The sequence below is a fragment of the Stegodyphus dumicola genome, chromosome 10, assembly GCF_044657685.1.
Source record: "Stegodyphus dumicola isolate Sdum_Otavi_A_Nest chromosome 10, ASM4465768v1".
Classification (NCBI taxonomy): Eukaryota; Metazoa; Arthropoda; class Arachnida; order Araneae; family Eresidae; genus Stegodyphus; species Stegodyphus dumicola.
In genome coordinates this window covers 170,094,847-170,107,599 of record NC_140777.1, presented here as the reverse complement: position 1 = coordinate 170,107,599, position 12,753 = coordinate 170,094,847, and the positions used below count along the sequence as shown (strand labels likewise).

Below are 12,753 nucleotides of genomic sequence, written 5' to 3'. Positions count from 1 at the left end.
TGGATATTTTCTATTCGCTACATCATTCTCTATTTCTGCGATTCAGCGAGACGTTTTCTGACACCGATATTGGAAACAATGTGAGAGACTTGGAGAAATATATATAAGGTATTTTTCCTGTCTTCTTGGCGTGCCTTCGTGGTGCGGTGGTCTGCAAGCTCAGCGTGTAGTTGAGAGGTCCGTGGTTCGATTCCCGGCGAAGACGTTGCATATTTTTCATCTTGCCTGCTTCGAAATAACCTAATGTCTCTGCACAGACAGTGCTACATTATTGCCTTTTTAAAATTCAGACCGCGAATTTCATCAGGTGGTGGAAGATCGTAATTAGAGTCATCATCTACAGCAAAATTATTTATATATTTTTACATCTTCTTACTCACTTTCTTATAAACCTTGCATTATTTTCAGCTCCTTTTTATGCAGGAAGCAACCGATGACAGTTTTAGCTTCTTTAAAAATATGGCCAAACAGATAAGGGCTACTGGGAAAAACCACAAACAGAGAAGGAAGAGAGGGGAGACGTGTTAAAGGCCCTTCCTGGGATTCAAATACGCGTCGAGTATGTTGCAGTAACACCACGAAGGCATGCGGAAAGGAGAAAGAAAATAACTTATAAGGTTTTTCTGTATTCTACAATTTTTAGTAAAGATGTTTTGAGTTTTTATACATTTTGGCTTTGTCGCAAAGTGAGAACTGAACTGATTCAATGAGAAATATATCTCTAATGAAATTGGAGAAAATAAGTTTAAATGAAGTTCAGCAAAAATTATGCATAATTTGATAGGCCTTAAAAAGGAAGGTGTCCGCATTAGATATTTTTTAAAAATGCTTGATTCTTGAGACAACCCCTTTTTTTATCATAAAAAGGAATTAGCACTGTAAAGTAAAACATAGAAGAAGACTAAATGGTATTACATCGTTAAATATTTCGCAAAGAACAGTGGAAATTAATTTACGATCGCAGTTAAGAAACTTTGTCATATCCCACTGTTTGCATTAAATGACATCAAACCTTTATAAAAAAATAAAGTTTTATGCGGAGAGTATTATTTACTTAGAATATTTTTAAAATGCCTATTTTGAAGTAAGCAGCCACGAAGAACTTGAATAAAATAATTGTATCATTACTTTGTTAAATTCTGAGGATAAATATTTGAAAGAAAACTTTGGCAGCAATTTTTCTGTTGACATTTTCATAAGTAATAATATTGTTGCATGCGTAAGGGTTCGTAATAAATTGAATGCACAAGTCCGGTAAAAAGTTAATAAAAGTTATTCTAATCACAAGAAATATAACAAAATGCTGGTTTATTCCTCAAAGATATTCGTGCAATATCACAATATCATGCAATATAAACAGTAGCTATATTTTAAACTACTCTAAAATGTTAAATAAAACGAAATCCAAAGCGCAGAGAAAGCTAATTCGCTACAATCAACAAAAAACAGTTAACTAAACAACTGAGCTGTGATTTTTCTTTCCGGCTTTTATAGCTTTTCAAATCAGCCGCACGAGATAGTTCTAGCAATTTCTGGAAAGCAAAAAGAGTAGAATTACGATTACAGTTAACACACTAGTCAATTACATTTATTCAAATTAAATATAAATTACAGAGATAAACTTTTATTCAATGTTAAATGCACGTGCATTTTTAATTTTTCGGCGTAGCTTTCTCTTAAAACTCGTCACGCGCTTCATTGCAAGGGAAAATAAAACAATTTAATTATAATTCTGCTAATATTAGCTATTTAAATATCAAATTCGTAACAATATAATATATTTTTACACAAACTGCTGCAGATCTTCAGATTCGCCAAAACATAATGCAAAATTCTTCTTAATGAATTTCGATGTGATTTTTATTAATACGAGTACTCCTACATCACGTGACAAAGCGTCACCCTCGATGTTTTTCCTAATTTTTTCGTAAATAATGTATTTATTACAAAATTTGATTTTTTTTTAATTCAATGAGCTTATAGAGACATTAGGATTTTTTTTGAAGAAAGAAAGACGAAAAGTTAGCAAACGCCTTCGCCGGGAATCGAACCACGGACCTCTTAAATACCGGCTCAGTGTGCTGACCACTACACCACGAAGGCACGCTAGGAAGTCGGGAGAAATATCTTATAAGCTATATAAATTGTGTGCAAATTCAAAGCTTATTATTTTAATAAATGTGCATTATTTATATGATTGTACCTAAAATATTATTATATTTGTTAAATATAACTAAATAAACGTTTTTACTGATTTCGCTGTATTTGCGAAATGCTTAAATAAAAAATGTTTCGCCCGTGATTTCCATCTCGGATAAATCTGTCAGCGGTTCTCAACCCTTTGACTAATGCGTACATCTAAACAAAAATTGAAACCTTTAGTACCACCACTACAAAGTACTACTACCTCCACCACTCTTGAACAAAGCTCGGATCGCATAAATTTACGAGTGTTAGAGAAAAAACTCAATCAGGATATTAGGGTATTTACGTAATTTTTGAATTTAACAGTTTACTTTGCTTCTTTGCGTATCACCGGTTGAGAGCCCGTGATCTATACTATTAAAATCTGTGCCCGTCTGTCTCTTTGCTTGTTCGTTTTTGTGGCATTATCTCCTCCGGAACGGCGGGAGTTCAATTTCGTGAGAGATACCTTCGAACAAGTGTTGCTACTGGTCGCTTTTCAAATCGTAGATTTTGTTAATAAAAAAATTGTAAGTTTTACCAAATATGAAATAAAAATAGCATTGCCAAACATTAAACGTATTATTACATAATGTCATATTCTGATGTTGAAGAAACCACGCTACTGCATGTGACCTCATTCTATGTCGAAAAGGTTACTTTAATGTTTAGCATTTTAAATAAATAGCTGCTGTTAACAATGTTTACTTATTTCAGGCTAGTATAACTGACACGATATGTTATTGCCACGTTAATGCTTTTATTGATATTGAGAAAATGTTGTTGTATTACATTAAATTTAAATCATGACGTCTTTCGTATTAACCTGAAGTGTCCAAAGTTTTTGTTTCTTGGTTTGGCAACAAAAAATTATTTACGAATTGGTTGTTGCTTGGTAACACTGAACTGGATTTCATTCATATTGAAATGTTTTTATACATTTGCTTTTTGAACATTGAAATTACAAAAATTTTAAAAGCAGCATAGGAACATATGTTTAGAATTTCAGATGCGGTGTTAAGTGTTGGCAAAATATTTTTTTAAAAATTTTTTGAGTCTTTTCTCAATTTAGTGTTAAGTTTCCCCAGTAAGATAGCTTATTACGCCATATAAAATGTAATTCAACATTAAAATATTTTAAAACGGCATATCTGTAGAATTTTTGATAGACAGTCTCGCATGCTGGAAATAAGAATGCTTTATTCCATACAGTGTTGCCACTGCTCGCTTTGAAAAAGTCGAGTTTGTTAACAAAAATTTGTAAGTTTTCTAACATATGAACTTAATATAATTCGAAATTAAAAATTCGGACTTCAAAGTGCCCATGTTCAGGTGGAGGGCTACGTTATTCAAAATTGGATGGCTCTAGGTACCGTTGTTTTTTCACAGTGCTAGAGTTGTCATACATACATTATCCAGATTCTTCATTATTTAATTTCTTTAAATATAATGCAGAACGATAATATTTGGTGGCAACGCATATGTTTGTTGAAAAGTGAGTGGGCGATAACCTTTAATGAAAAAGGATACTACGCTTTAAGGGTTTTGACACAAGACAGTTACATTTCACTGCATCGAGTGGTTGTTATAAGTTAGAGTTGTTCAGTTATGTGCGCTAATAATTAACAGATAAACAGAGGAGACAATTTTTCAAGATTTCAGAATTTAACGGTCTATGTTGCCTATTATATATGAAGTGAAGTGAATGCGTTTAGCATTTCACTGATTTTTTTTTCCTTTGGAATTTCGATATGAATTACTTTGTGCACTAATTCAAAAAGCAAGAAAGACATTAGCGAGAATTATAGTAATGAAAGTATATTGTATTTAGTATAAAGAAATTGCTTATTATGAAGGAAAATTTAACATATTTTTACACAATAAAGATAAACATGAAATTTTACTCACATCATAAAGATCTATAAATTTTCTTTCTAGGTAATTGTGTTCTTGTTAAGTTCGGGAGAGGATCTTCACGTCGATGTATGATAACACAATAAGTACACGTCGATGATTTCACTGAATTTTGTGATTGATTATCGTCTATTCTTGAATCAGAAATGACATCATACGTACATTATACTCAAAGTGTCGCAACAGAAAATAATATAAAGGTATAATATTAAATGATCAGGATGGCCAGTAGTAAAACACCACGTCTTTGGCATCAGGCACAAGCAAGCAGCTGTGCGACAGATGGTCGTTTATATTTTCTTATGAAGCTACTAAAATAAAAAAGAAATTGACACTATTTTCATTGCTCATTGAAAACTTTCCCATATTTCTAACACGCATAGTTGCTTTATATCATTTGCACAACGTAGTTTTTTTGTTGTTGATGATTTCATATTTTTCGGAAATATGGTAGTACGTCCTTCTTATGAATATTACTTAAATTAGTTGAATATCCATGAAGGCGGATTAAATTCTTATTTTGTTTCACCAAATTTCGCATTTTTACTTCTTTACACTGTAGGGTTTATATTTATTTTAACTAACATTTATTTTAAGTTTAAACTATCTTTCCTGTCAAGCCTTAATTTCCCCTGGAACTGCCAATGCCAGAATATGTAAATTTGAGTAGAACGCGCAAGGATTCAAATTATCAGCGGAAGTATTCTGATTTAAATAGAAGGAAACAAGTTCGGTGAGAGTTATTCTTACTTAGCGAGCGCGGAGGTAGAAATCGAGAATTGAAGAACCCCGCGTTGCGGCCTATGTGCTTGGCGGGAAGTAGTTGCAATTGTTCCAGTGAGCTTCAAGTCTGCTGAATTAGCTGCGGCATTTGTAAAACGCGGTGAGTTAGTTATTTTAGAGAGCCTCGTAGTTAGAATATTGTCTTTATTTTCTTTTTAGGTTATTATTTTTATTTTGACTGCCTAGTTGGCACAGTTTGTAAGCGTCAAGAGGACGCAATTGTAATTTAGTACGTTGAATAAAAAGGGACTTAAACCCTTTATAAGACTCTGTGGTTTATACAAGCTTTCACAGTCACCTCTTGGTTGCGTGCTAGTTAGAGGCGCGCAACGTTATATTGGCGCCCGAACACTTATCGAACTGAAATGGCCGAAAACTGGATGGAAGCCGCTGGACAACACCAAGAAATGACAACTCAGTTAGAAGGATTTGGATACCTGGTCCAGACTTTGAGAGCATCAATCAAGCCAAACGTCTATTTCGACGGAAAAAATTCTGTGTGCGTATTTTTAGAAGGTATAGAAACCACTTTCAGCTCTATCCTGTGCCTGAAAGACAAAAAGTTGCTATTGCCACATCAGCACTAAGAGGACAGGCCGCGCTATGGTGGAAAAATATAGGCAAATTTCTTCTAGGTGAATTTGGAAGCCCGACGTATACATTTGAAAATTTAAAAAAATCGTTAGTAAAGGCCTTCCCCATAGTGAAAGATCGCGCACGGCGGGAAGCCGAGCTATATAGTTTCTATCAACGGGATACAGCAAAATTGACGGACTTTATTTTACGAAAAATCAAACTAACGGATATGTTGGATGGGAAAAAACCCGATGCGGAGATAAATTGAAATAATATTACCAAGATTGTTACCCGCTGTCCAAGACTACTTTGAAATTAGAAACCCAAGCACATTGCAGGAACTTTTCGAATTGGCGGTGAAATTTCAAAATCGCAGAATAGCGGAAAGAGCGAGAGGGGAAACATATTCTCAAAGTACCAGAAGGAAGGAGGAAACCAGAAATGGAAATCGCTCATATGGGGGAAAGAACTATCAAGCTAACGCATCGAAACTCGAAGGTCAAGGCCCAAAAAGAAAATTTGAAAATAAGCATCCGCGTACCCAGAAGACACAGATTGAAAGGAAAGCTTTAAACGACTAGAGGGGCCTGTGAAAGGAAGGGTCCAGACCCCGGAAGTTTTAGAAAAACCCTCAAATAGACATCTAAATACAGTCATCGTAAAAAACTCACAGCTACCAATTATACAAGTCCTGGTTGGCGATGTACCAGTAGAAGCCCTCATCGATACAGGGGCAGAAGGAAATTTCATGAGTGAAAAGTTCTTCAAAAAGAATTTTTTTAGAATACGACTCTTTAAAACCAGAAATACGGAAATTATAGCGGCGCAAGGAAAAACATGTCACTGCATCGGGAAAGTATCATTAAACTTACAGATAAAAGAGGAAAATCTCAAAGTATTAATTTTTGTGGTGAAAGACCTCCAACACTCTCTTATTTTAGGTATGGACTTTTTAAGGGCCGCGAGGGCCAAATTAAATTTTCAAGATAGTTCCGTGGTGCTGGAGATGGACCAGAGGGTGGTGGAACCTGCGGAGACACCTGAATTGGACCTTAGCCATCTGAATGACCAGGAAAGTAAAGCAATACAGCAAGTGGTGAGTAATTTTACTCATTTGTTTTCAGAAAAACTGGGAAACTGTCAGATCGTGACTCACAAGATTCAATTAAATGCCGAAAAACCTTGTAGGACTAAACCGTATCGCTATGATAAACAAAAAGACTTAAGCATCGAAGAACATATTAAGGAGATGTTAAAGAATAAAATAATAACGCCCATAAATAGTGAATACGCGAGTCCAGTCGTACTATGTAGGAAAAAGAACGAGTTTCCTCCTTCGGATAAAAGGGCTTGGAGGTTTGCTATCGATTATAGAAAACTAAATAGCATAACTAAATTCCCAGTTTACCCTTTGCCGGTTATAGACGAGATCATTAGACAGATCAAATCGACAAGATATATGTCTACTTTGGACTTAACGTCTGGCTACTATCAAATAGCTATGAGACCCGAAGATATACATAAAACCGCGTTTATAACAAAATCGGGCACTTATGCATTTTTACGCATGCCTTTTGGGTTGTGTGGGGCCCCATCAACATTCCAGAGAGCTATGGACATTGTTCTAAAGCCTGTCGTAGGAAAATCTACTTTAATTTATCTAGATGATATAATTATAACGAGTAATACGTTGGAACAACACATTAATGACCTCGAACAAGTTTTTAAATTATTAAAAGAGGCCGGTCTTACAATTAACGCCTCAAAATGCAAGTTCGCAACTAAAGAACTTAAATATCTCGGTTATAAAATTTCGCAAAAGGGTATAGAAACGCAAGATTCAAAAATAAAAGCTATTAAGAATTTCCCACCGCCCAAAACCGCCAAGAAACTTTCGTCTTTCCTTGGACTATGTTCTTACTATCGATCTTTCATAAAAGATTTCGCTAATATTGTTGAACCACTCTTAGTAATCAAAAGAAAAAAGAGTAAATTTACGTGGACAGCGGAAGCGAACACAGCTTTTGAAAGATTAAAAGAAGCGCTTATTAATGCCCCTGTTTTAAAATTCCCTGAGGGGGACGAAAACCTGGAAATTGCGGCAGATGCATCAGACTATGCGGTGGGTGCAGTTCGTATGCAAAATAACCATCCGCTGGCATTTTTTAGTAAAACATTGAATCAAACACAAAGGAATTATACAGCTACAGAAAGAGAAACATTAGCCGTATTAATGGCTGTACACAAATTTCGAGTTTATTTCGGCAAATCGCCAGTAACAGTCTTTTCGGATCATGCGGCTTTTGGTAGACTTTACTCGGGAAAAAACCTAACGCCCAGGTTAATAAGATGGGCTTTAAAACTCCAAGAATATAATATCACAATAAAATATAAACCGGGTAAGGAAAACAATGTAGCTGACGCACTTTCTCGTATAAAACTGGACGATGAAGGTAATGAACTTAAATGCGCTGTGTTGACTTCAAAAATTTTAGATTCTAGAGATACGGTTATTACTGAACTGAAAGCTGATCCTGAATTTGGAAATATCTATGCTTATTTGAAAGACCCCGAAAGCTTTGAGCACACAGATATCGATGCGATAAGAAATAGAGCAAAAAACTATGAAATAATAGATAATTTATTATTCTATACGAAAACAACAAACGAAAATCTTGAGTATAAGCCAGTCATCCCAGCCTCGCTTCGATTAAGCATTTTGAGGGAGTTGCACGAAAAAAAAACAGCGGGCCACCTCGGGGTCAGAAAGGCTATAAAAAGGGTACGCGAGGCGGTATATTTCCTGCAATTATACAAAATAGTAACGGCGTATGTCAGGTCCTGCAATCAACTTCAGTTAATAAATGATATTAATTACAGCCCGGCCGGGTACTTAAATAGCATTCGCGCTACATTTCCGAATGAAATTTTAGGCATAGATCTCCTTGGTCCCTTTCCCCAGAGCGAGTTAAATAAAAATCGTTTTCTTTTAGTAATAGTAGATCATTTTTCAAAATGGATAGAAATTATTCCACTTAAACGCGCGTCAGCCAAAACAGTCGCAGATGCATTCTTACACAGATACATTTTAAAATACGGTGCACCGATAAAAGTCATTAGCGATAACGGAAAACAATTCATTAGTCAAATATTTGAAAACATATGCAATGGACTTGATATACGCCATATCAAAATGGTTCCGTATAGACCACAGGCTAACATAGCAGAAAGAGTTAATAAAAACATTGTAAAAATAATTCGCAGTTACGTTAGCACACATCACAAGCGCTGGGATGGCTACATAAATGAATTAGCTTATGCTTTAAGAACGGCACATCATGATACTACGGGAAAAACTCCAGCAGAATTATTTTTAGGCAGAAAGTTAATTACGCCTTTAGATAAATTATTCTTTGTGCAACAAAGAGAGCAGGAATTTAGACAAAAAGACGTGCAAAAGCTAATTGATCAGGCGCTTAAAACCTCGGATACGGCAAGAAATAGGCAGAAAATTTATTATGATAGAAAACGCCGTGAAGCAGATTTTAAAGTTGGGGATAAAGTATTGAAACGGAAATTTTCTTTATCAAGTGCCCCAGACAATTTTATGGCAAAGCTAGCTCCAAAATTTGAAGGCCCCTATGTAATTCAGGAAATCAAAGGAGTAGTCTTATATCTCAAAAACGAGAGAGGGGAAATCTGTAAAGAAAGTCCCGACCAGGTGAAAAAATACTATAATCTAAATGATTTTGAAATCCTTAAAAGTTTCTTGCAGGACTCAAGTCTAAACGAAATAGAAGGGCCAGAGACTGCAACAACTATTCCACCACCCAAGAAACGGAGAACTGAAGAGAGACCTAGCACTTCTACAACCCGGACGTCGGTATCAAAAAGAGAAAAGGATTTTCAAACTCCGGCGTTTAAGAAAAACAAAAATACAGATGAACCGGGTAAGAACCCGTAGTAAAGACGAAAACACCACCTACAAAAGATGGCAGGAGAAATTACACATCAAGGAGAACGCGCACACGGCCACAGAGTCAGGTGCCAGAAAGGCCGCCGTTCCGGAAACTGAAACGCCAACAGGAGGCACAAAAATACGACGAACAGAAGAAATTCAAGAAGGACTCCAGACCGGAGGACGTCACGACCAGCCGTCCCAGGCAGAAACGCAAAGGCCAACAAACAGACGATTACTCCGTCAAGAGGCCAGCATGTAGAGGACGCAAAAGAAAGAGCAACGGGGACGACACTCGGAGATCAATAAGGAGAAGATTGACATCCATGACATCTCTCTCTAACTTGGGATCAATTTTGTCAAAAACGGATGACGGAGTTTCAAGCATCGAAAACTCAAAGATAAGTTAAAACCTTCTATAAATTTTTTTTCTCTTTTGTTCCGAAATGTTATGCATAAGTACGAAGTTCTATGTTTTGACGAAAGTCAATATGTCTCGGTTGAGACTTAGTTTTGTTTTACTTTATTTAGCTAAGGCAACAGTATTATTTTCTTTAAGTGTAAAAGCTAAAAACAAGCATTTTCTGTTGGTCGAAAGACTAATTCTGTTATGTTAAAGCCAAAATTTGGCCGGAGATAAAAATAACTTCGTATTCTTGTACTAATAATAATTTTAGTTTCAGTGCCGCCAGCTTGGCGAAGAATGAGTAAAGTAAAAATTTATTTTCTCTTATTCATTTTATGGTAAATTGTAAAAAGCATATGTATTAAACTTTTGTAAATGTAGGTAAATACTTGCATGTTATGTAAAAGTAGAATTTAGTCTAGAAGCATAAAATTGTAGATGCTAAAAGTGAATGCTTAAAAGCAATGAAGTCAAAATTTAAGTATTAAACTGTAAAGTCATGCTTTAGAGCGAAAGCCTGCATGTTTAAAGATGAATGAGGGGGAAGCTAGAATGAATGTGTTTTGTAGGGTTCTCCACCTACATTTGAATTTTTAAGAATATTAAAGTAGCTCATTGAGTTGTAGAATGTCGAGTAAGGTGTGTCTAGTTGGTTGTTGAATTCTAACAAATCATGGTGGTTAGGGGAAGTGTTGTAAGACTAAAACACGAATATTCCCGTTTGACACCACACATGGTGGAGAGCCAGGGTAAAGTTAAATTAATGCTTGAAAATTTGAATGAATGTGAAGTAAGCAATAACTAAGAAAAACGAATCGTTTAAAAACAAAAATTTATTGTGTCAAGAAAGTGTAAATTATAATGTATGTAGAAAGATACTGATACTTATTCCTTCCAGATGCTGGAAGGAAAGACCAAGATTGATTGATGAAGTCCAGGAAAAGTTGCTGTAAGAAGAAAGCTTTGTAACGAGCAAAAGAATTTAGTATATAATTGTTACATAAGATTTTTTCTGTGTAAACGAGGCTTTCGCCAGTTAGTTCAGAATTAGATAAACTTACAACAGGTCGTTTGTAGGACCTGCTTCCAAGTTTTCCAAATTCTGGCAGCGGCAAATGTAGGGTTTATATTTATTTTAACTAACATTTATTTTAAGTTTAAACTATCTTTCCTGTCAAGCCTTAATTTCCCCTGGAACTGCCAATGCCAGAATATGTAAATTTGAGTAGAACGCGCAAGAATTCAAATTATCAGCGGAAGTATTCTGATTTAAATAGAAGGAAACAAGTTCGGTGAGAGTTATTCTTACTTAGCGAGCGCGGAGGTAGAAATCGAGAATTGAAGTACCCCGCGTTGCGGCCTATGTGCTTGGCGGGAAGTAGTTGCAATTGTTCCAGTGAGCTTCAAGTCTGCTGAATTAGCTGCGGCATTTGTAAAACGCGGTGAGTTAGTTATTTTAGAGAGCCTCGTAGTTAGAATATTGTCTTTACTTTCTTTTCAGGTTTTTATTTTTATTTGACTGCCTAGTGGGCACAGTCTGTAAGCGTCAAGAGGACGCCATTGTAATTTATTACGTTGAATAAAAAGGGACTTAAACCCTTTATAAGACTCTGTGGTTTATACAAGCTTTCACAGTCACCTCTTGGTTGCGTGCTAGTTAGAGGCGCGCAACGTTATAACACGTAGTAAAGGAAGTATTGTAACCTCAAAAAAATTCGAGTATCATATTTCAACAAAAGTATCCATTTTGACCACTCTCACAACCATCTGAAAGATTTTTTTTCGCGTTATCTGTACGTACGTAAATAAATTTATACAAATCATAGGTGCTAAAGCTCAGTAACAGGAGCACAACGAGCAGACACATCGGTGGTCACCCACCCCAATGCTTTAACTGAAGAATCCTGCTAGAATGTGCAGGAACTATAAAAATAAAATACATTTGTGTAAAGTAGTGTCAAAACTATACAAGAACCTTCATCAGTTAAGTGGGAGAGTCCTGGTTTTAATTGAGAATGACGGCTGCATGAGGCCGAATATCTTTGTTCTTCGTAGTGAAAATTTCGAAAAATGCCCATATGGTCACAATTTTGAGCACTCTCAAATAATTTTTGTTAGCTTTCTTAGGAAAATTATCCAATCTATCCAGGTTGAAATCATCATGTAGAAATTTAGGTTTGCACAACTTGAAGTTTGTGTACATCCGAAGGAGTAGCAGTAGCCCAAGCTGGCGAAGCATATTTCATCAAAGGTCTAATACTTGAAGTATAGATGAGTTTTTTTCTTTGAAAGATCAAGCTTTGAGTATTTCCCTATGATGTGAAGTAGGGACTTCACGACTTTGGTTGTTTTGCTTCTCACGTGATCAATGTGATGTCCACGCGAGTTTGTAATTAATGATAATTCCTTGGAACAATGGGTACCGGCTCGTTAAAAAGGAAGATATATTTCTTTGGCTTTAAATTCCGCTTTTTTCCTCTAACAAGCAGGAGTTGTAACTTTTGGGGGTTAATACATATTTTCCAGTAGCTACACTACTGTTCAATACACGGAATGATGGTTTGCAGCATTTTAATTGTGTGATTGACGTTGGCTGATTTTACCGCCAAGACAGTATCATCCGTATAACAGGCTAGGATTGCGTTGTTGTTAAGTTGCACCCTCGGAAAGTCTGCTACATGAAACCGATAGTCCAACTGTTTGGCCCTGTACTCTATCTGATAGAGTACAGGGCCAATTACCGAACTCTGGGCCACTCCATTTAGGACTTTTCTGGACAAAGTAAAGAAGGCAAAGAATGTCTGATGAAAGTTCTGTAGATTCTATTTGAGATGAATGAAAGGCTGAGAAGGATAAGTTCTCAATATAATTGCAGATTAATGAGCTTAGCAATGAGTCCCTCGTGCCAGACGTGGTCGAAGGCCACGTCTAG

General features: G+C 35.9%; 1 protein-coding gene across 1 annotated transcript in view; it reads right to left on the bottom strand.

Annotated features, from left to right (window-relative positions):
- Positions 1-4,226, bottom strand: part of LOC118202284 (uncharacterized) — a 29,787-nt gene extending 25,561 nt beyond the window's left edge. The window contains exon 1 of the mRNA XM_035374440.2: positions 4,093-4,226. Within this exon, the coding sequence (XP_035230331.1) occupies positions 4,093-4,097 (5 nt within the window). The 5' untranslated portion in view covers positions 4,098-4,226. The remainder of the gene's footprint in view (positions 1-4,092) is intronic.
- Positions 4,227-12,753: the final 8,527 nt, after the last annotated feature.